The sequence below is a fragment of the Podarcis tiliguerta genome, assembly GCF_965153285.1.
Source record: "Podarcis tiliguerta genome assembly, chromosome: 5".
NCBI classification, from domain to species: domain Eukaryota; kingdom Metazoa; phylum Chordata; class Lepidosauria; order Squamata; family Lacertidae; genus Podarcis; species Podarcis tiliguerta.
The window spans coordinates 56267946-56287949 of record NC_139538.1 but is presented as its reverse complement, the minus strand read 5'-3'; the positions used below and the strand labels follow the sequence as shown (position 1 = coordinate 56287949).

The 20004-nt window shown below is 40.4% G+C and overlaps 1 protein-coding gene across 4 annotated transcripts in view; it reads right to left on the bottom strand.

Moving 5' to 3' along the window:
* Window positions 1-10637: 10637 nt before the first annotated feature.
* Window positions 10638-20004, bottom strand: part of DOCK1 (dedicator of cytokinesis 1) — a 359825-nt gene continuing 350458 nt past the window's right edge. For all 4 annotated transcript variants that reach the window (XM_083439577.1, XM_083439579.1, XM_083439580.1 and 1 more), the window contains exon 52: window positions 10638-11806. In XM_083439577.1, the coding sequence (XP_083295703.1) occupies window positions 11711-11806 (96 nt within the window). In that variant the 3' untranslated portion in view covers window positions 10638-11710. The remainder of the gene's footprint in view (window positions 11807-20004) is intronic.

Genomic DNA, 20004 nt, shown 5'->3' with positions numbered 1-20004 from the left:
AAATAATCTGCAGTGACTTTTTCCTAATACTTTCATTTGAGGTGCTCATAATGTCAAACTACTGAAAATTCTGAATTAAGCTAGTTTAGAAATGCATTCTGAAGCTTTCACGCAGCAGCCAGAAACATTACAAAATGGCTACACTTCTATATTTACAAGGTTTGATTAAATGCAGCAATGCATGCAAAAGTGCCTGAGAATGGTTTTGGTTGCCCATTAATTTCCGCTCATTGTTTTTCAGTCCCATGGTTTTGTCTAAGTGTTTTTAAGTTAGAACAGATCTGGTTGCTCAGTTTTGCTAAGTTCTACACCACTGCTAGCATGATCTGTCATTGTTTGCCAAAATGACGGGAATGGAAAACTTAAATTAAATTGTGATTACAGCGCTCAGTACATAACTGAGAATAGTCATCAAGAAGAAGAATTGCTTTGAAACCAGAGTAATACCCAGGGTGGGAGCCCTGCTGACAGAACAAATATATTCATTAACCAAAAGATGGTGAACCAAGGGAGCCAGATAAACTTATTTAGCTGAAAAAGGCGTGTGTCAAATACCCTCCAGCTAACTTCAGTGCTTCAACAAGACCCTTTCTCTCCTGTAACAACCAGGCTTTGATATCCACTCTACAGACCCAGTAGAGCTTGGAGCTGGTTCCACTGTGGCACAGCTGTATGCTACAGAGCAGACTGGCTAACTCTTTCTATTAGCCAGCAGCTGGATTAGCAAAGGCAAATCATGAACCCAGAAGGCTGGGGTGGGGAGAGATTTGGCCAAATGCCTCACCATGCTGTCCAAAATGTGCTTGGCAACCAGCCAGCCACTGCTGAAGCAGCAGTATCAATTTCTGCTCTGTCCTGTTTCTCAGGCAATGCAGCTGTAAGATTAATCCAGTTCTGGCTAGGTTGGCCAGCAATTCCCAGTTCAGTAATTCTCTTAGATTGGGTGCTTTACTCTCATTCTTTAATTTCACCCAGATTCGAAGGGGAACCTGGTCTGCTCCCAGGGCATCAATTAGAAGGCCATGTGTGGCTTCACTCATCAACATCTGGGCCTATTAAGGTGAAGACCATTCACTTGGGCCAGAAGCATCACAAAGCACATAGTGTTTGTCATGCTGATCAAAATGGTGTACAGGGCCAACTCACTTTTGCCCTTCTTTGGCAGTTCCCCCCAATAGTTGCTTTACATTGCATACTGCTTGCCAATTAACATTCACACTCAATGGGTACAAGATGACCACTAGCAGCACTTTCCCCAAAACATTAATCTAATTAAATATAACTTCATGCATAAAACAGACTCTTTTGCACTTCTAATTGTCACTTTGTATGGGTCTTAGGGAATGTGATGTATGTGACTATCTCATGCATATTGAGGATGGAGGTTAATCTGTGAACAGCAAATCATTTGCCTGAAATGTAATTTCGCTTCCTGGCAACATATCAACATAGGTCCGATTCTAATTTTGAATAGCTTTAGTATTAACATTTATTACATACTAATTGTAAGCTATGTACTATTCATTTTGAACTGTTTGGTTTCCAATCATTTGTTTATTAATTTTATTTATTGCTTACCTTGTCAGGTTTGCAATTAAACAAGTGCTGCTAATGAACATTATTCTCAAATCAACATGTCACCTGCAGAAAAAAAGCCAAGGTTTTTGATCATAGAACCACCATGCAGGGATAATAGCATCCCAATTTTGTGTGGACAAAGCATAGGATTTGTCAGAGAACAGAAAACTTCCAGCAATATAGGAAAAGTGTGATCTGACTGATGGTGCTGGTTATACATATTTTCTCAGCATATACTGCAGCTCCAAAGTTTGGTACTTTGCTGTTTCCTGGTCTAGAAATTGAAGGAAATGTAGCATCCCATTCAGCATGAAATAAATCATGCAAGGATATCATTGGCAGTACTGACATGAAACAATATCAGGGACAGTATGGGCTACCAACATGTTCGCCAGGCCTTGTAGATGCTATAAGATCATTGGACTCTACTGCAAAAGGACAAATCCAACTTCAGTGTATTTATTGTGATAGATGTAAAAAGGTTCTACTGACAAAAGCATCAACATTCAACCTTAACTACTGAGCGATAAACATTGTGAGAGAGTTCAGAGACACCAAAGTCTCACAAAACTGCCATTAGATAGCAATTCATTTGCAGTTGGTGCAGGTTATTCTCTCAAGTGGTCTTACAAAGTTATACAGGTGTGCAACTCCAAGGCCAAACTTTCAGAAAAAGGAACATAATGATAGCGCATTATGTGGTATTGCTCTATTTGTATAGATAGCATGAAAGGTCTGTTTCCAAGTTGTCCAATCTTAGTATATACATAGCTCAATTAAAAGAACTAGGTGCCAACATGTTGAGTCCTGTGATTGAAATATCTAGGATTTTTGATATCTCTGAATGTCCTGGTCCAACCTTTGTGGATTATGCCAGTCACCACAAGCAGAATGGACTCATGGCACAAAATTGTCTAACTGGTGTGAAGAGGGTAATGCCTTTGTTTGAAGAACTGCACAAACCTTTTCTAGAAGACACTGAAGAAGAGAGAGCTCTTCAGGGTGGCAACACTACAAAGACATTCAACGATGTGCAGGATGTTGAATGAGCACAGTTCAGGAAGCTTTGGCAACGCAAGACTTATACACTGAGTGAAATTACTGATACATTCTCAAATAACTATTTGCTGCAGTTTGGAAAGAGTGCTGTGTCCAAACAGAAGAGAGTACTGCTGTGAGAGTTCTGAAGTGAAAACTGTCCATCACTTGCTGGTCACACTCAGATTGCAAATATTTATTCAGACATGGCAGCCAAGCTGCTGGAGAAATCAGGTATGGAACAAAGCAGCAGTTTTTGCAGAAACCTCTAATAACCATCCCAGTGTTAATGCATTGGTAACTGGTGATTTGACTTCATGAATATGCTCAGCACTGGTGTTTCTCAGACCTTTCAGGCCTGACTTGGTGGCTGTTGTTTTTTAACCACATATATCAAATCAGGCTTTGACTTTCAAACAAACCAGGTGCTGTACAGTGCATGGACCACAAAGACAGCCTGCAAATAACTGTGTGAAAGAGGAGGCACAGGTGTGAAACATAGATCAACTGCTGCCAAACTATTGACATCACCTCTAAAAATTGATGAAACCAAGAGTGATCTATTCATGTTTATTGCAGAGATAGCTGCAACAAACTTCTGACCAGCACATGTGGAGAGCATATTATTAACTAGTTATTTCCAATGTCAAGTCTTTCTGACACTAGTAATGTTGCTCCTCTCAACCAGGAAGAGGCAGATTCTAAAATTATACTCAGCATTTGAGATTACACTCAGTTTCCTTCAGAATACTGATCAGGACTGTTGATTCCAATACTGTAGCCCTTGCCATTTCATTTTTCTGCTTATTCTCTTGGAAGCTGGAAGAACTTCACATACCCGATATAGGGAAGACAAATATCTTGCAAACCTTTTATACATTTACTGGTGAAATACTGTTATCACCAGAAAAGGAAAATCAAAGAATGGGCAATCTGGTGAGATTTCAGATGTAGCAGGGAGTTCTATTGTTTAGGCAACTTCAAACAGCATACTGTGCTTATGTATGACTGCAGCAGTGAATGGATATCAGTTAATTAAGAGACAGAAGTGTCCTTTTCAAGTGGACACATTCCACTTACTTGAGATAGCATATAATGCATGTCATTTATTATTATCAATAAAGGGTTGTATTTGGCTAAGTTTTACTCAGAGTAAGCTTACTGAAAGTAGTGAATGTAACTAAATTACATGACCCGGAAGCTGTATGCCGGCTCCCTCGAGATGAGTGCCGCAACCTCAGAGTCAGCCACGACTGGACATAATGGTCAGGGGTCCCTTTACCTTTTTACATGCTTTTATTTCAGTGGATCTCCTCTGAGTTAAAAGTACCATTGTACCTACCTGAAAGGTAGATTTGCTTGTCCAGTGCAGCATCACTGGGTTGTGCTTACTTGCACGTCTACTGGACGAAAGCAGGAACAGGTATTTCAGGAAACGGGATGCCCCCTCCTCCGTTTTGCATATTTGCCAAGCTTGAACAGTCTGGAACTCAGAATAGTGTTAACCTATTTCCTACAACAAGTAAAGACCACAGAGCCAGTGGGTCAATCAGAAGTGGAATCAGTGTTGCAGACCAAGAAAGGTGTGGTTCCAGTGATGTTACAGTGATATTGGGAGGTGAAGCAGACAGGGATGGTAGGATGAACTGAGGTTTAGGATGACTTATGAAACCTGTGGGAGATGCTATTCCGAAGCCATTGGTCTTCGTAGAGTATGACCAAATCTCTATGAATGCTTGCAGAGGTTCCTCCATCCAACTACTGGTGGCGTTGCTGGCAATTTCTAGAGTTCTTTGTGGGCGGGGCAGGTTGGACGAAATGAATTTGTTTCCCTGCTGCCCCTTGAGGGAGAAACTCAGTTTATTCCAACCTTGTTTAGGTTTGCAGTCTCTTGGTCCACCTTCCTATTTGTAGGAACGAAAGGACTGGTTCATCTGGTATGGAGTGCAGCACTTGAAGTAGCAGCGTTCCTCTCAATTGGGTGACAAGCACTTTCTGTTTGTCTTTAGATTCTAGGAGGATATCTTTGAGTGCCTCTTCTCCAAAGAGATTTGAGCCTTGGAGTGACACTGTGGAAAAGTTTGTTTTTGATGCAGTGTCAGCTTCCCACTTTTTCCATTCATAAGGTTTTAATTCATATGGAACATGCAGCAAACTGAGAAGCATCCATGGTGGCATCAGCTATAAAGGATGCTGCTTAAGTAAGGTTTGGCAAGCGCATGGAGGATTCTGTTCTGGTTTCGTAAGGAGATATTTCATCCAGGCATGGAATGCTCTAGCAAACATTGACACTTCAGATGATGAGAGAGGGCTGCTGCTTTGTGAACACGCCTGAAGGCGAAATCAAGGCTCCTATCAGTGTGGTATCTTTAACTGTGCTTCTCTATCCTTTGGTAAAAGATCTTTTGAGGAAAGTGAGTAGACTGATTTGTCCACTAATGGGAACTTCAGGAGGTCCATGAATTCTGTATCCATCATGTAATGTTTATTGGCAAGCTGTACAGACTTTCTAAACGGCATAGCAGTGTTTCACTCTGCTTTAGTAACTTTCTTGATAATTGCAGGAGTGGGAACAAATCTAGGAGTTGGCTGGCGGTCTGCTGAAGAAATAGTGTCAGCAGTTTGCTCTGTTGACTTGGGAGCCAATCCCAGAGTAGCTAGGGTGCAGCATAGCAATGACATAGAGAGTATTTTGGAACATCCTGTCCAGTGGGGGTTCTTTGATTACTGATCCCTCACTCCATCCATCATCATCTTGCTCTGCCAAGGCAAACAAGTCAAGCCCCAAGGATTGGGAGGTTTGAGCATGAATGGAGTCATTCCCATAGTGATGGTTGGGAAAGGTGCTAGGTGAAGATGGAGCTGTAGATTCTCCAGATAATGCTTGCTGCTGGCTGTGATTCTGAATTTTTGCAGATTTAGCAGCTCTGCATGTGGAAGCAGATTGGGGCTGTGAGGGCTGCTGCTGCTTTGGAGTAACGATGCTCACCTGCCTTGATAAGGATCCTATTAATATTTCTTTAATTTACCATAAAATATACTTAGATAATTGGAAGAACTGAGCTGGGGGAAGGGGAGGGAGATCCCTGTTCCTTGGGTGAGTTGTAGAAGGACAAAAGGGATGATCCTCAAAACACAAGAACCCATCTTCCCCAGAGGATGGAGGGGATCTAAAGGCCTGTGCTACAACATGAGCTGGGCTAGCCTCCTGTAGATCACTGGGCTGTGCAGGCCGCGGCTGGGAAGCAGCAGGGGGAGCAAGGTCAGATGGTCTTACCTTGTCTCCACAGTGATGGTCCTGTGTCCTCTTCCAACCAAGACTGCAGTTGCACTGCATTAGCAGTAGGCCTCTGGAGATGCTTGGTACTACATAAGTCCTTAAGGGGTTTCTGAGTCTCAACATTGCTCATCAGGGCCTGATGTGTGCCCAAGAAGGGCATCTCACCCTATAAGGGAGGGCAGAGACTTAGGAGGGATAAAGGGATGCCACATGCAACCACTGTGAGGAAGCAGTGGGTCCAAAGATCTGGCCTGGCCTGCTCATGAACATTGGGCAAACTAGGTCTTGGTGGGAATTGCAAAATATTGCAGTTGGATGAGTGGGGGGAGATCAGCCCATTCCTCTTAGAAGTCCAGAATCAGAGACAGAAGCAGGAGAGGAGGGAGGCAGAGATTGGTCAGGCTTGTGAAGAGGCATGGGTGCTTCCCCCTCCTGTTGTTGCAAGATCCCCTTCTGCTGGTCTCCCAGACCCAAGACAGGCATAAATCGGTAGGAGCAAAGACACATGCAGGTGCAGTCTTTGAGTGCTTGGGGGAAAACCCTGGAGCGGAGGGTATAGCCAGCTGTGGGGAAGTAGGGATCTATAGTCTTGGCAACTGCTTCACGGGGGCCAAGACCTGAGTTGCTGTACTCATTAGACCTGACACTCCTGTGTGGATCCTGTTTTGCTAATAAAGAGTTAACTCAAGATTTCTCTGTGTGATTTACTGCTGGCTTGCTTCTGTCATTAGGATTGTTGTAGACTTGTTTCAGAACTTCTCTGCGCCATGCACTCTCCCTGGTAACCAAGCCCTGTTACCTCTTCAGCTTCTGACACCTCCTCCTCCCAGTCTTCTCCCTCATCTCTCTCTGACCATGCATCATTGTCCCACCTCCAGTCCCTTGGCTCTGAGACTTCTTCCCTTGGGCGGTGCCCCAGCTACTTCCTCCTACCATTCCCATGTCCAACCAGTCTCTGATACCTAAAGCCAAAACTGAGCCTCCACAAAAGTAAATGTAGGATTACAAAACTGTAGAGCTGCAAAGGTCCAAGTTCCAGGGTGGAGGGTGATCACCACCACTGCTTCAATTGGTCTGTGAGGAGCTTCTGGTGTTCCAGCCTGCTGTGGATCACTGCTAAAAATATCCACTGCTGCAATCTGCTGCAGTGATCAAGAGGTTAAATTGGGGAAATGGTAGCTGCTCACGTCTCCCTTCCCGAAGTCAGACAGTAGGGAAGGGAAAGAAGATCTAAAAACTATTTTTTGTTTTGCTTTTTAGAGGCAGAATATAAGAATTAACAAGGGAATGGGAAAAAATGAGAGAGAAAAGAATAGAAACTAAGCCAAGATGAGGAAGAGAAGCAAAAAACTGAGGAGGGGCCAGCCTATTTCATGAAAATCCTACTCCTGCCTTCGTCCACTAGAGGCACAAGTAAGCCCAACCCAGCGCTGCTACACTGGTAAGTGAAATTTTAGTTGAATGCCACCTATTCTTAATAATGGTCATAATATTAACAGATATACTGTTTAATGCCAAAATAAGCTTCCAGGTGGTTTACAAAGCATAAAAACTGATTACACATACATTTAAATATAAATATCCATAATTAAAATACACAGTAAAGCAATCCCATTAACATAACACAGGAGATGCAAGTCAAGGGAATTCAAGAGTGCATTACATAACACTGGTGCTACTAGTAAAAATAAAACTCTGGGTCTGCACAAGGTGATGAATCATTAGGCCATCACAACGCTAACCAGGTCCCGTTTCTAGGTTGCTCATATTTGGGGGGAAATCACTGAAGGAACAAAAATGTAAGAGCAGCTCTTTAGGATAAGACCAGAGGCATATCTAGCTCAGCATCCTGTTACTCGGCGTGGTTGATTTGATGCCTGTAGGGAGTCCAAAAGCAGGACATGAGCAATAGCCAGTTCCCAGCAACTAGTATTCAGGGACACACTGCTCCTGTTCCTGAAGTTGGCATTAAGTCATAATGACAAGTAGCCACTGATAGCCCCTATCCTTCAAGAAAAGCAGCCTTATCATGGGGTTGGAATCTGAGTAACATGGGATAGAAACCATTGCAGGTTACTCTTCCACAGTTTCAGGATTCTTGCTGTGAGCTAATTCACATTGAAACAAGAAAGACAAATCTGGAAAGTCTGTTTGTTAGAAGAATGAATTGCAACTCCATCTTTGCTCAAGGACCTTGTTGCGATCAGATTTTTATTCCACCGCTCCTTCCAAAAGAGCCCAGTAACATGTCATTGACGACAATGAAATTATACTATGTGATGCTGTTATGCATCTTGTTACTTAGTTGTTAATGCTGATAGTACCTTAGGATAGCTCACTTCTATTTGCCAATTTCCATGACAAATTATTTGAAATTCACTTATCACCCAAGCAGCCTAGAAAACAGTTATTACTACCTAAGAAAGCCAAATTTATGTTGGACCTGGATCCGGTATTAATCCACTTAAAAATTATGAATTTGAGCCAAATGCAATCATTCATAGTGTGAGCAATTCTTTTCAAAGGTGACTTGAACAGCAATACTGGTGTGTGTGTGTATGTGTGTATCCATGGTCACATTGAGCCTAGTGAAAGCCATGGCTTATGTCAAGTCAGTCTAAAACTTACAGCATCCAGCATATGTAATTGATGGATAATGTAAGACTTGTGTGTTAGGGGAGGAAAGTTTGAATTAATACAAAATGTGATTCAGTTATTTCTCTTCTTCATGGGCCAACCTCATTAACCATAATTATTTGAGTCTATGTACTGAGATTTTCATTCCACCAAGCTTTTTTGAAAAACTGGGGGAAAGTTAATACTTGCCATCAATGCTATCTCAAGTAGAATAGCTCCCCTATTATTGCAGCTACCATTTATGAAAAGGCTATTTATCCCTAAAGCCCCACTCTCAGGTGTCACATGAGAAATGGCGATTGTAAGTCCAAAACTTAGTTTAAATCCATACACAAAATACAAAATTGGGAAGAAAGGAAATTGAAATGTCAGGGCGACTGGACCTTGCAGATAAAATGCAGCGTATTAGGACTGAAAGTTGAAGATTAGAATGGGGCTGGGGGGGGGGGGAGAAACACCTTTAATATTCTGTCTCCTTTTTATACTTCTGAGGCAAGTTCTCTCTTTTGTGTATGTGGCATAATTTATAGTGTGGCAGAATCCAGTTGGGAAGTGAAGAATGCTTTGCTTGTAAAATTCCATATCCATGGGGTTGGACTGAATGTCACTGCTGCTAGTGAAAAAAACAAAAGCAAAAGTGATCTAGTATTAATCCCCCCCCCCAAGGAATACTTGGGATCAGGAAATAACTGTTGTTTTTGTTTTAGCCACAACAAAATAAGAACCACAAGGTTGCCTTGCTGGAGCAGATCATCTGCACAACTACACTTAAAAATAATGTTGGAAAACACTCAGAAAAAAATTCCTCCTATCGAGGGTACTAACTTTGCTCGTGACTTTTCTGTCAGTGGTGGATATAGCAGCAGGGAAGTAATATCTCCTCTTTCCCCTGATGCTTGGAGCACTCCTGGAATTAAGAGATCAGGAGAACTATAGTTCTTGCCTCACACTGAAGCAAGTATTACAAGTTGCTGAGGTTTCACTTTGGAAGGTTTGCATTCTGTCTCCAGCAGGCACCTGTGCTGAAGTGGACAAATAGGACATAAAGATGATGCTCAACCTTTATTGTGTGCTCTAGCATTGACTGCTCAGAAGTGTAGTCTCTTAACATAGTGGTTCTGTTTACTTATCATGGCTAATAACTAGGTACAGATAATTCTCCATGAATTTGCCCAGTTATTTTTAAAAAGAGACGAAAACTCCCTGTTGATTCTATGCTGTCTCCTCTCATTGAACGAGAAAGAAAATGTGTCTTTTCAGTGATGCTGGTCCTGCTGTAAATTTAACAGCTAATCCTGTTTTGGTGGGTGTTTTTTTTTGTAGTTGGTTTTATCTGCTGCAATTGTCTTTTGTTGTTGTTTGTTTTGTGTTGTGATATACTGTTTTTTAGTTTTTAAGTTATGTAAGCAGCCCTTGGCATTGCGTATATGTGGGATACAAATTTACAAAAAACAAACAAACCCAAAACTTTAAACCTGCAACTTTTCTTTAAAAAAGAGTTTAAATATAGGGAAACTTTCAAAAGTAACTTGGGATATGGCATGGGACTCTGATGTTCAAAGGTTAGAAAAATTCAAGAATCCTATTGGCCATGCAGAAGCGCTTGGGCACATCAGATCTTTGGATTCCAGTCTTAGCCTTTATGACGAGAGGGATCTAACTGAAGAAAGCATTGTAATACATTAACTGACTTTTGTATGCTTCTTCCATTAGCTTGCTGTGAGTTTTGAAACTTGCCTAGTTTTCTGTTATTTCCTTCATTTATACAGCCACCATGTAACAAGAGTTCTCTCCCTCTGAAGCATCTGACACCCCTTTTGGGGTTGCTCATGAATAGGGTGGGCTGTGGCATGGGGTTTTAGAAAGAAAGGGGGAGTCACCCCAAATCAGAAGGGGTCACCTTCCATGAGCAGAGCCAACTTCACAGCCATGCCCCTTCCAGTACTTTTTGGGATCCAAGCCATTACACTAGTGATTTTACAATTATAAAATCAGTATTCTGTGGTTGATGAGAGCCGAAAATACTCTACAGCTGATTACCATAATGAATTAAATAACTGTTAATTCAAACTAACAAGAAGACTTCTTATTTACTTAGAGAAAATATTTTAAAATAATTCTTTATTTCTGAAGAGAGTGAAATATTAAAACTATTGTTAAGGTTATAAAGGTTGTTGATGATAAAAAAGAGGTACATTGACAAGTTTTAAAAAGTTAGTTTTTTTCAGGTCTTCCTCATAATTGCCCAATATTTTCTGAGTTCAGTTACTGGGAATAACACACATGTTAGCAACTTATACATTTTCAGTGGTTACCGACATTTAAAATGCTGTAACACATTTGAAAGTACATAATACCATCATTACTTTAAAAGCAGGCACAGTGAAATGAAACAATTTGCAAGTCCAATAATATATACAAAATGGCTGTACATAATGGCACAACTGTAAATCAAGTACAACTGTTAGGTTTGAATTTTTGTTCCCAAAAGCTGTCCCCTTTCCTATTTTTTTTTTTTTTTTGAAAGCTCAAGATTTCTTCATTTGCATACATGATATTTTCCATAAATTAACAACTTTCCAGGAGCTTAAAACACATTTAACACTAAAATCCACACAAAATCAGGCTCAGCCAGTGGTTGGTCCTTATTCTGTTACAATGGAACTTCAAAAAGCTATTGGCCTATGAGAGTCCAACATTAATGGTAGCCCAGAGCAATTAAAAATACTCTTCACAAATACTTCTGTTTTCCTATTTCCTTGACAAAGAGTAGAAACCTATGATACTAAGGTACACTGCTTACATTAGGCCAATATTTTAAAAAGGCTTGTGAATGCCAGTGCAATGACAGAGTGGACTGTTCCTCTTATTAGTCCCAATGCAACTTCTTAACTATAGTTTTAAGATTAAAATTTCAGAAGCCAGCAGGAATGATTTTTTACATTTTTAAAAAATGGCTGCAATAATATGTTGTCACTTAACAATACACCCAGGCTTTGGAATACAGTTTGGGTTCATAATTTGTGACCTTATGTAGAGCTATCAATCTTGCTCTGAAAATGAGAACTATTGCACTATGTTAGATGCTCTGATGCGGAGTGGTGTTAAAACACTGTGTACATCTTTAGGAAAAATAAATTTTACAAGCTCAGTCTTTGGAGGTATCCGCTCTCTTGTTCACTGGACAATTCCAGAATCCACAGAGGTTTGCTTCCGAGTAGTCTTTGGAGGAGGCGGAGGAGGAGTTTTGCTTGGTAATGGAGGTGGCAATTGCTGGAAGACAAATTTGGAACAAAATAGTTTATTGAGGAATCAATTCTATAGCAACCGGTCATTTCAGATGTAATTTCTTACACACTGCTGTGACGTGCAAGATAAAGAGGTGTACTCATTTAATTCCGTTCCAACTTTGGTCTTATGAACAGTGTTTTGCTGCTTGATGTTAAGTCTAGTGTTTAATACTGACACTAACAGGCTTCACAGGATTTATTAACTAACTTTGTTTCAGAAAGGTCTGCAATATAAGCGGCTAACTTCTGACTTTATTGGTCTTTATTAACCATCTTAGCCCTAAGCATTATCGAGTTGAGAGACCGATGCTGGAATATTTTCTCTTCCCTTCTTTTATGACCAGTTTCAGGTCTGCTCTTTGAGAAATGTCTTTTTTTTTTTTCTGTACGGAAAGGGTGGACTAGCCATCTACTTGCCACCATATAGTAATTAAAGCTTACTAAATGTTAAAATATTTAGCTGCTGTGAATGGCATTATGCTTTGAACTCTAGGAAATGACAGGAGCCACCAGTTGGCTTGATCAAATTAAAGACAGGAGCATAGATTAGACCTGTGATAAATTACTTACTCCCATAAGGATCAAGCTATGTGGCCGATGACAAAAATCTATACTGTCAGGATAATGTCAAGCTATTGCAGAATTGCGCACATGCTGCTTTCAGGTTGATTTTTCAACAGCTTCATTAAGAATGCAGCCAATGTTGCTTCTTTGCTGGAAGGCTGTAGTGATACTGCAGCATCCTATCTAGCAGTTATCTTTCATGCAATCTTAGCCCATCAAGTGAACATAAACTCTCCCTTTACATTTTACTGTCTGACATCTTAATACCACTTTTACTACTTCACCCCCCTCCATTTTTTATGTTTTCTCCCCCTCTTTTGCATTTCACTTTTCATATGGTAAATCCATTCAACACTTTTCTCATATTGCTAGCAAGCCTGCTTCTAAACAGAAAGTTATAAAAAATGTTATCCATGCTACACAATCTCAGTGACTATTTTAGGGATGTATCCAGACACGTAGAGTAGACCCACTGAAGTCAATGTCAATGATTTTAGTGGGTCTGCTCTAAGCATGACTAAGTCTGCATTCAACCCACAATGTTTGCAAAGTTTCTTCATAGACTTGGTACAAAATGTTTGCAGTAGCTGGAAAAATCTTACTGTATCTACTTTTGTCTTGATCTTGATTTTGTCTTTTTAATTCTGAATTCAATATACAAACATTTATAGATCTTTTAATAACAATTCATTAATTATCAGTGCTTTCACTCCCATTTAGTGGATGAAAAGAGTACCTGGAAAGGGAAAATATTAGAGGAGGGGATGTCTTCAGTACTGGGGAATGTTCTTTATATACAATGTATTTCAGACCATTTCCTAGGACTGAGGCGGGTCTGGCAGACCACTGTGTATGTACTGGAGCCCTGCTGAACCGCAGACCATGAACTTCTTAATGCTTCAGTAAAACCTTTGTGAAATGTATCCTGGTTATAGGAACCCAATCATTCAGATAAAGAAATTATATTTATCAAAAATGTGAATTTTGTAAAAAAAATAAATCTGTTTTTAATGAAAGTATCACTATGATACTATCATAGTAAACCAGGTCCCTTGTGGACCCCATCATGTCACCACACAATTCTATCTACTTATCTCGGTCAGAGAAACCTTAGATTACGTGTTCAGTAAATGTACTCACAAATGAAGTTGATCAGTTTATTAAATGAAGCACCGGGTTGGGGGGGGGGAGACAAGGCACAAAATGGCTATTACCTTTCAGGCCAATAGCAAATTGTTTTAGTATAGGAATAATTTCATGCAGAGCCTAGAGAATAGCTGAATAGCTACATCTGCTAGAGGAGGGCCAGGATTAAAAAACAAAACAAAACGTATCTTCCTAGATGCATCTGATTCTTTACTAGTATTTACCTGCATTCTCTGCAAGTCCAGTTTTATTTTCTGTGCTCTAAGTCTAAATCTGAACTGGGTCTGGTTATTGCTCATGGTATTTTATCGGCGTGATAAAAGACCGCATCAAAAAAGCATTATGTACACCTCAAGCATTCGTTCAAATGGTCACACCGTTGTTGTACCATGAAATTCTAGTGCGTAGTGCAATGCAGAAACCCAGAGGTGAAGGTCTTCTTCAATCTAATAGTTTCCTGGGACAAGGTATGTGTGGGGTGTGGAATAGACAGTACAAGGGTTCAGGACACGAAGGGATCCCAGACACAATTTTGACAGAAAGCTACATGTGCTTCATTCCGTGCTAACCAGTGGGTACAAATGTAGTAAGCTTGTTGTTTTAAGCCAGAAAGGGTCAAAAACACATCATTAAAAAGAGGCCCTAATAAGTAGCTCCACACTTACTGCCTTTGTTTGTTGACATCCCTGAATCTGAGAGTAAAAAACAACATACATTTGAAGTCTAAAGTAATGGATGGTAGGCTATTTGCTATATATTTGTTTTCATTTCTAAAAGCCTATTGTATACTATGAATGATACTCTGGTTTTGTTCATTTAAAATTTAAATTGACAAAAGGGCTATTTAGAATCTCAAGAATAATATCACAGGTGCCCGAATCATTTCCGCTCAACAATGTGGCTGAAATGCAAAACCAAATTTCGCTTAACTTTACATTAATTAAATGTCTGTGTTTATGTTTCAGTAGTTTCTAGGGTGCTTTTCAGGTTTTAAGAGATTGCTTTCTCTCTAAAATAATTATAAGAGCCTGCCAGTTCAAATTAAACCCTATTCTAGGCAGACTTCCCTCAGTCACGTGTACCTCAGGGGAAATGGGAACCTCATGTAAAACGCACATCTGCAACATACAAGCAATCTGTCCTTTCCATTTCAAGTACCAAATTGTTCTCATTTGTTTGGCTTCCTTCTGTATTAAAAGAAGCAATTTTGCTTTAAAATGTCTTGTTTCTCTTCATAGTCTTGGCGGAACACAGCACAATAGTTAAGGGGAAAATGTAAAATATAAAAGCAATAATGATTTCTCTCCTTCAGAATAACCCATGGATTAAAATAAAATTTGAGTTGTGCATTGAAACACTGTGAATGATTCCTTCCATGCTATTAGCCGACCAAAATTCTCTATGTCATCAAAAGTTTATTCAAGAGTTACTTGACTTCCTACAGCTAACTATAATATTTATTATGTCCTCAAAGACACACAGGGATATGCAACTCTTTATCCTTACCATCTAAATAATTTCCTTTTCAGTTTTAATGTAGCACAGGGTTTCTACATCACAGAATATATTGAATGCCTTTTGCTTACCCTGAATAATAGTGTAACAGGGGTAGCCAATATCACACCCTCCAGATGTTGCTGATCAACAAGTCCCACTGTTTCTGATCATTGGCCATGCTGGCTGAGGCTGATGGGAACGAGAGTCCAACACCTGGAGGGGGAGCACACTGGCTACCACCTAGTGGGTTTGATAGTATTATGTAACAATGCTCCCAGTAGTTTTCAAAGCAATATAGATCCTGTAAGCACTTGAACTATAATATATATGTGTGCAATAGCTGGGTGCAAAAAAACAGTGATAGCTTTTATTTGAATTCTATATTTCATAATTAATACAGATCACAGAATAATTGTAGAGTTGGAAGGGACTCTGAAAGTCGGTAGTGGCACCCGCCCTGTGGAATGCCCTCCCATCAGATGTCAAAGATATAAACAACTAATGTTCAGAAGACATCTGAAGGCAGCCCTGTTTAGGGAAGTTTTTAATGTCTGATGTTTTAATGTGTTTTTAATCTTTTGTTGGAAGCCGCCCAGAGTGGCTGGGGAAACCCAGTCAGATGGGCAAGGTATAAACCATATATTATTATTATTATTATTATTATTATTATTATTATTATTATGCTCATCCTCTAGTGCAGCCTCTGCATTTGCCAGGGAACCAAGGGCCACTCAGAGGCTGTCCTCCCTGGTTTAATACAACCTGGTTTAATACATCTGCCAAAACAGCAGCAGCTGGAGGGAGCTTGCATCCTTCCCCCCGCTGTGAGAAAGAACTCAAAATAAGAACTAATGTCTTTTTCCTTTCCTCCCTCCAAGTACTTTTTCCTTTTGTGCCATGTCTTTTAGATTATAAGATGGAGGGCAGGGATCGACTTAGTACTGATTGTTGCAAGCCTTTCTTGGGTCCTTTTTCGGGTGAACAGCAGGGTATAAATACTTAAAAACATGTAAAATGAAACTGCAAGCAGGCAAATCTGTCCAGTGTAATTTCTTCACAATAGTAACACCGTATCTGCAAATAATGGAAAAGCAATAGCAGGCACGTTTTCATGATCTAGATCATAAAAATCTTTGAATTAGGACTTCCGGAGGCGGCGCGAAACCGTGATGGCGGACCTCTTCGAGCTCTGAAGAGGGGCACCGCAGAAAAGGGTTGTTTCGCTACGGCGCAGCGGCAACCCATCAAGAAAAACCACGGACAGAGAGAGTCCGTGGCCGTGGGACTCGGCGGGCACCTGGAGCGACCCCAAATTCGCGGAAGGGACCCCGTAAGGGGCTCCGGAGTGAAGGAGGGGGAGCGGTGCTGTGAGTTCATCGCTCTTTCTGCGGAGGCGAAGCCGCGCGGCTGTCACGGATGAGCGCTGACCTTTCTTCCAAAAAATACTACTCTGAAACAGCAAACCCGTGAGTAAGGACTTAAGATTTGTTACAATAACTTGAAGAAATTTGGCTGAAACCGGGAAACGAGAAAGAGGAAGTCCGTCTTCCGGCACTGCTTATAAGATCAAAGCAGACTGTTTAAAGAGCGGAAAGCGCTGTGAACAGGGAAGCTTTAAGGCTTTAAAGTGGGACTTTTCGTGCACACTTGAAATTCTATTCTTAAAGGAAGAAAAAATACAGTTTAAACTGGACTTGGAGCGGTCCCCCATGGGGCGAGGGAAGACTCTAACCCCAAATCTTCGGGTGGCCGGGTGAAGTTGCTTGACTGCGGAACTGTTACAAATTTCCAGATACTTTTGTAACTGAAGTGCAACTTTTGGGCTTACTTAGTTTGAGTGGATACAATTGCAGGCACCTTGTTGGAACATTGTTAAACGTTTTAAAGTGCTCTGCAGGACTTTTTTCTTAGTGTTTTGGAACTAACTTGCTTTTAAAATTGTTTTTGAAAATGGAAACTTTAATGGCGGAAAAGTTACCTTCTTCTTACTAACTTTTGGTGGCACTCCCCCTAGAGGACATTGGATAACAAAGGCCTGGGAAAAGTTTTTTTGCTTACTTTCTTTCTCCAGATTGTTTATAAATTTGGACTTGTCTTTCCCACGGGATTACAACATTTGACCTTGAACATTGACTGATGAGTGGTACAGGAAAGACAAGAGCAGCCAAAGCTAAGGAAGCTAAGGAAAAAGAAAAAGCAAAAAAGCAGGCACAGCTTTTGCAAACAACTTTAACTCAGGGACGTAGACTATCAGTGCCTGCTGTGCTTGCAACACAAAAAGTAGAAAGTGAAAAGTCTGAAAAATCTGAAGAGGAAGATATGGCATCAGGAGGAGCAGAGGCAGCACTGAAACAAGTTTTGGAACAATTGTCAACATTAAATCAAAAAATTGATAACCAATCAACAAAAATTGACCAAGCTACATCCTCGATCCAGAAATTGACAGATCAGGTTTCCCAACACACCCAAGCAATTGAAAAATTGCAAGGAGCAACGGAAGAGAACCGTAAATTGGCAGGGGAAGCCGTTGAAATTGCAACATCAGCTAAAAAAGAGGTTGAGGAAGTTAAAGCAGAAGTCAAGCCTCTGCATAAACAGATAGGGGACCAACAAACCTATCTCTCTTTGGTGGAACTGAAAAACCGGGAGACTAATCTTAGGCTTAGGGCGGTCCCAGAAATCGAACAAGAAGATTTGATTGGATTTTTGACAACAGAATTTTCAAAGTTCTGGGGCTTAAAAGAAGAAAGTGATTTTAAAATAGTATCGGCTTTTCGACTGGGAAGATTGGTAAGAAAAGATAGATCTAGAGACTGTCTAATAGCTTTGAGATCAAGAGAGGAGAGAGACAAAATATTAGGCCTACACTTCAAAAACTCAATTGAGATACAAGAGAAAAGGGTGGAAATCTACCGAGATATTCCTAAACAGCTATTGGATCTGAGAGCCACCTATTCAGAATTGGCTAAGTTGTTGAGACTTAACTCAATCCCTTATAGGTGGGAGTTCCCACAAGGACTATCATTTACTTACAAACAGAAGAAGGTTAAAATAAGATTACCAGAGGATCTACAAAAGTTCCAGCACGACCACGGAGAAGATCTCCAAAAAGAAGCAGCAGCCCTTTGGCCTATACTTAAACCAGGACCCACTCTGCCAGCAGGCGGAGGGACGCCTAAACCCTCGGAATTAGAGGAAAAAGAAGATACACCGCTCTAGGTGTAACAGAATAGTTCAGGATGTCTCTGCAGCTACTCAGTTGGAATATAAATGGCGGAAATTCCCCGGAGAAAAGAAGGAAACTGTTTCATATATTGAAGAAAGAACAATTGGATATTATTTGTTTACAAGAAACCCATGTGACCAGGCTCCACAGGAAAGTTTTGGTCAACAAAAGACTAGGCCAAGAGTTTATTTCCTCAGACAAGGTAAAGAAAAGAGGAGTGGTGATTTATGCTAAGGAGAGCCTGATACCTAAATTTTTATTCAAAGATGAATATGGAAGAATTCTGGCAATTGAAATCCAGACCCAAGGAGAAAAAATATTGATACTAGGAATTTATGCTCCAAACGACGGGAAATCAGAATTTTTCAAGAAGCTGCATGAGACGCTGCTGGACTATCTGGACTATGCTAACATCATAATGATGGGAGACATGAATGGAGTGGTGTCTACACATATGGATAAGTCTTATAACCAAAATCTAACATCAGACGGCAGACTGCCTAAAACTTTTTTTGAAATGACTGACAATCTGGATTTGATTGATATATGGAGGACAAAGAACCCCCTAGGTAAAGAAGGAACTTTCTTCTCTGAGGCCCACCTGTCCTGGTCAAGGATCGACCAAATCTGGACCTCCAGGGGGCTGGCACCCAAGACTAAAAAGGTGGAAATCTGCCCAAAAACATGCTCCGACCACAACGCTCTGAAATTAGATCTCAGACTTACTCAAACCGGTTCCTTCAGATGGAGAATGAATGACACTCTTTTAAGAGATCAAGAGATTGTGAAAAAGGCCCAAAAAACATTAAAGGACTATTTTGAGATAAATTTGAATACTACAGTAGAAAAAAGAACGATCTGGGACGCAAGCAAAGCTGTCATGAGGGGGTTTCTGATACAACAGAATACAATTAAGAAGAAGCTCTGGAATGGAAAGAAAGATAAAATACTGGAGAAAATACATCAAGGAGAGAAAAAATTGAGAACTAAACCAAAGTCAAAGGATCTGTTGAGAGAAATTAAATTCCATCAAGCAGAATATTCAAAATTGATTAATCAGGAGATTGAATGGAAAATAAAACAGATGAAGCAAAGATCCTTTGAATCAGCAAATAAATGTGGAAAGCTGCTAGCTTGGCAGCTGAAAAAAAGACAAAAGTTGAATACAGTTACAAATCTAGAGATCGAAGGAAGAACGGTGCAGAAACCAGAGGAAATTAGGAAGTGCTTCCACAGATATTTTAAAGAACTTTATGTACAGGGGCCTCAGAAAGAATCAGAGATAGATCATTTTTTAAAGACAAATGGACTACCAAAAATAACTCAAGATAAAAGATCAATCTTGAACTCTACAATAACCACCCAGGAAATTGAAAGTGCCATTCAGAACATGCAACTAGGCAAATCTCCAGGCCCGGATGGGCTTACCTCCAAATACTACAAGACTTTGAAAGACTATTTAACACAACCCTTGTTGGAGGTATGCAATCAGATCATGGATGGGAAGAGGGCACCAGAAACGTGGAAAGAAGCGTTCATCACATTGATACCTAAGATAGAATCTGAAAAGACTCAACTCAAGAACTACCGCCCCATCTCACTCCTGAATGTGGATTACAAAATATTTGCAGACATTTTGGCAAGTAGACTTAAAAAAGTTTTAATTGAAGTAATTCACAAAGACCAAGCAGGCTTTCTCCCTGGTAGACATTTATATGAGAATACCAGAAACATCATCGATATTTTGG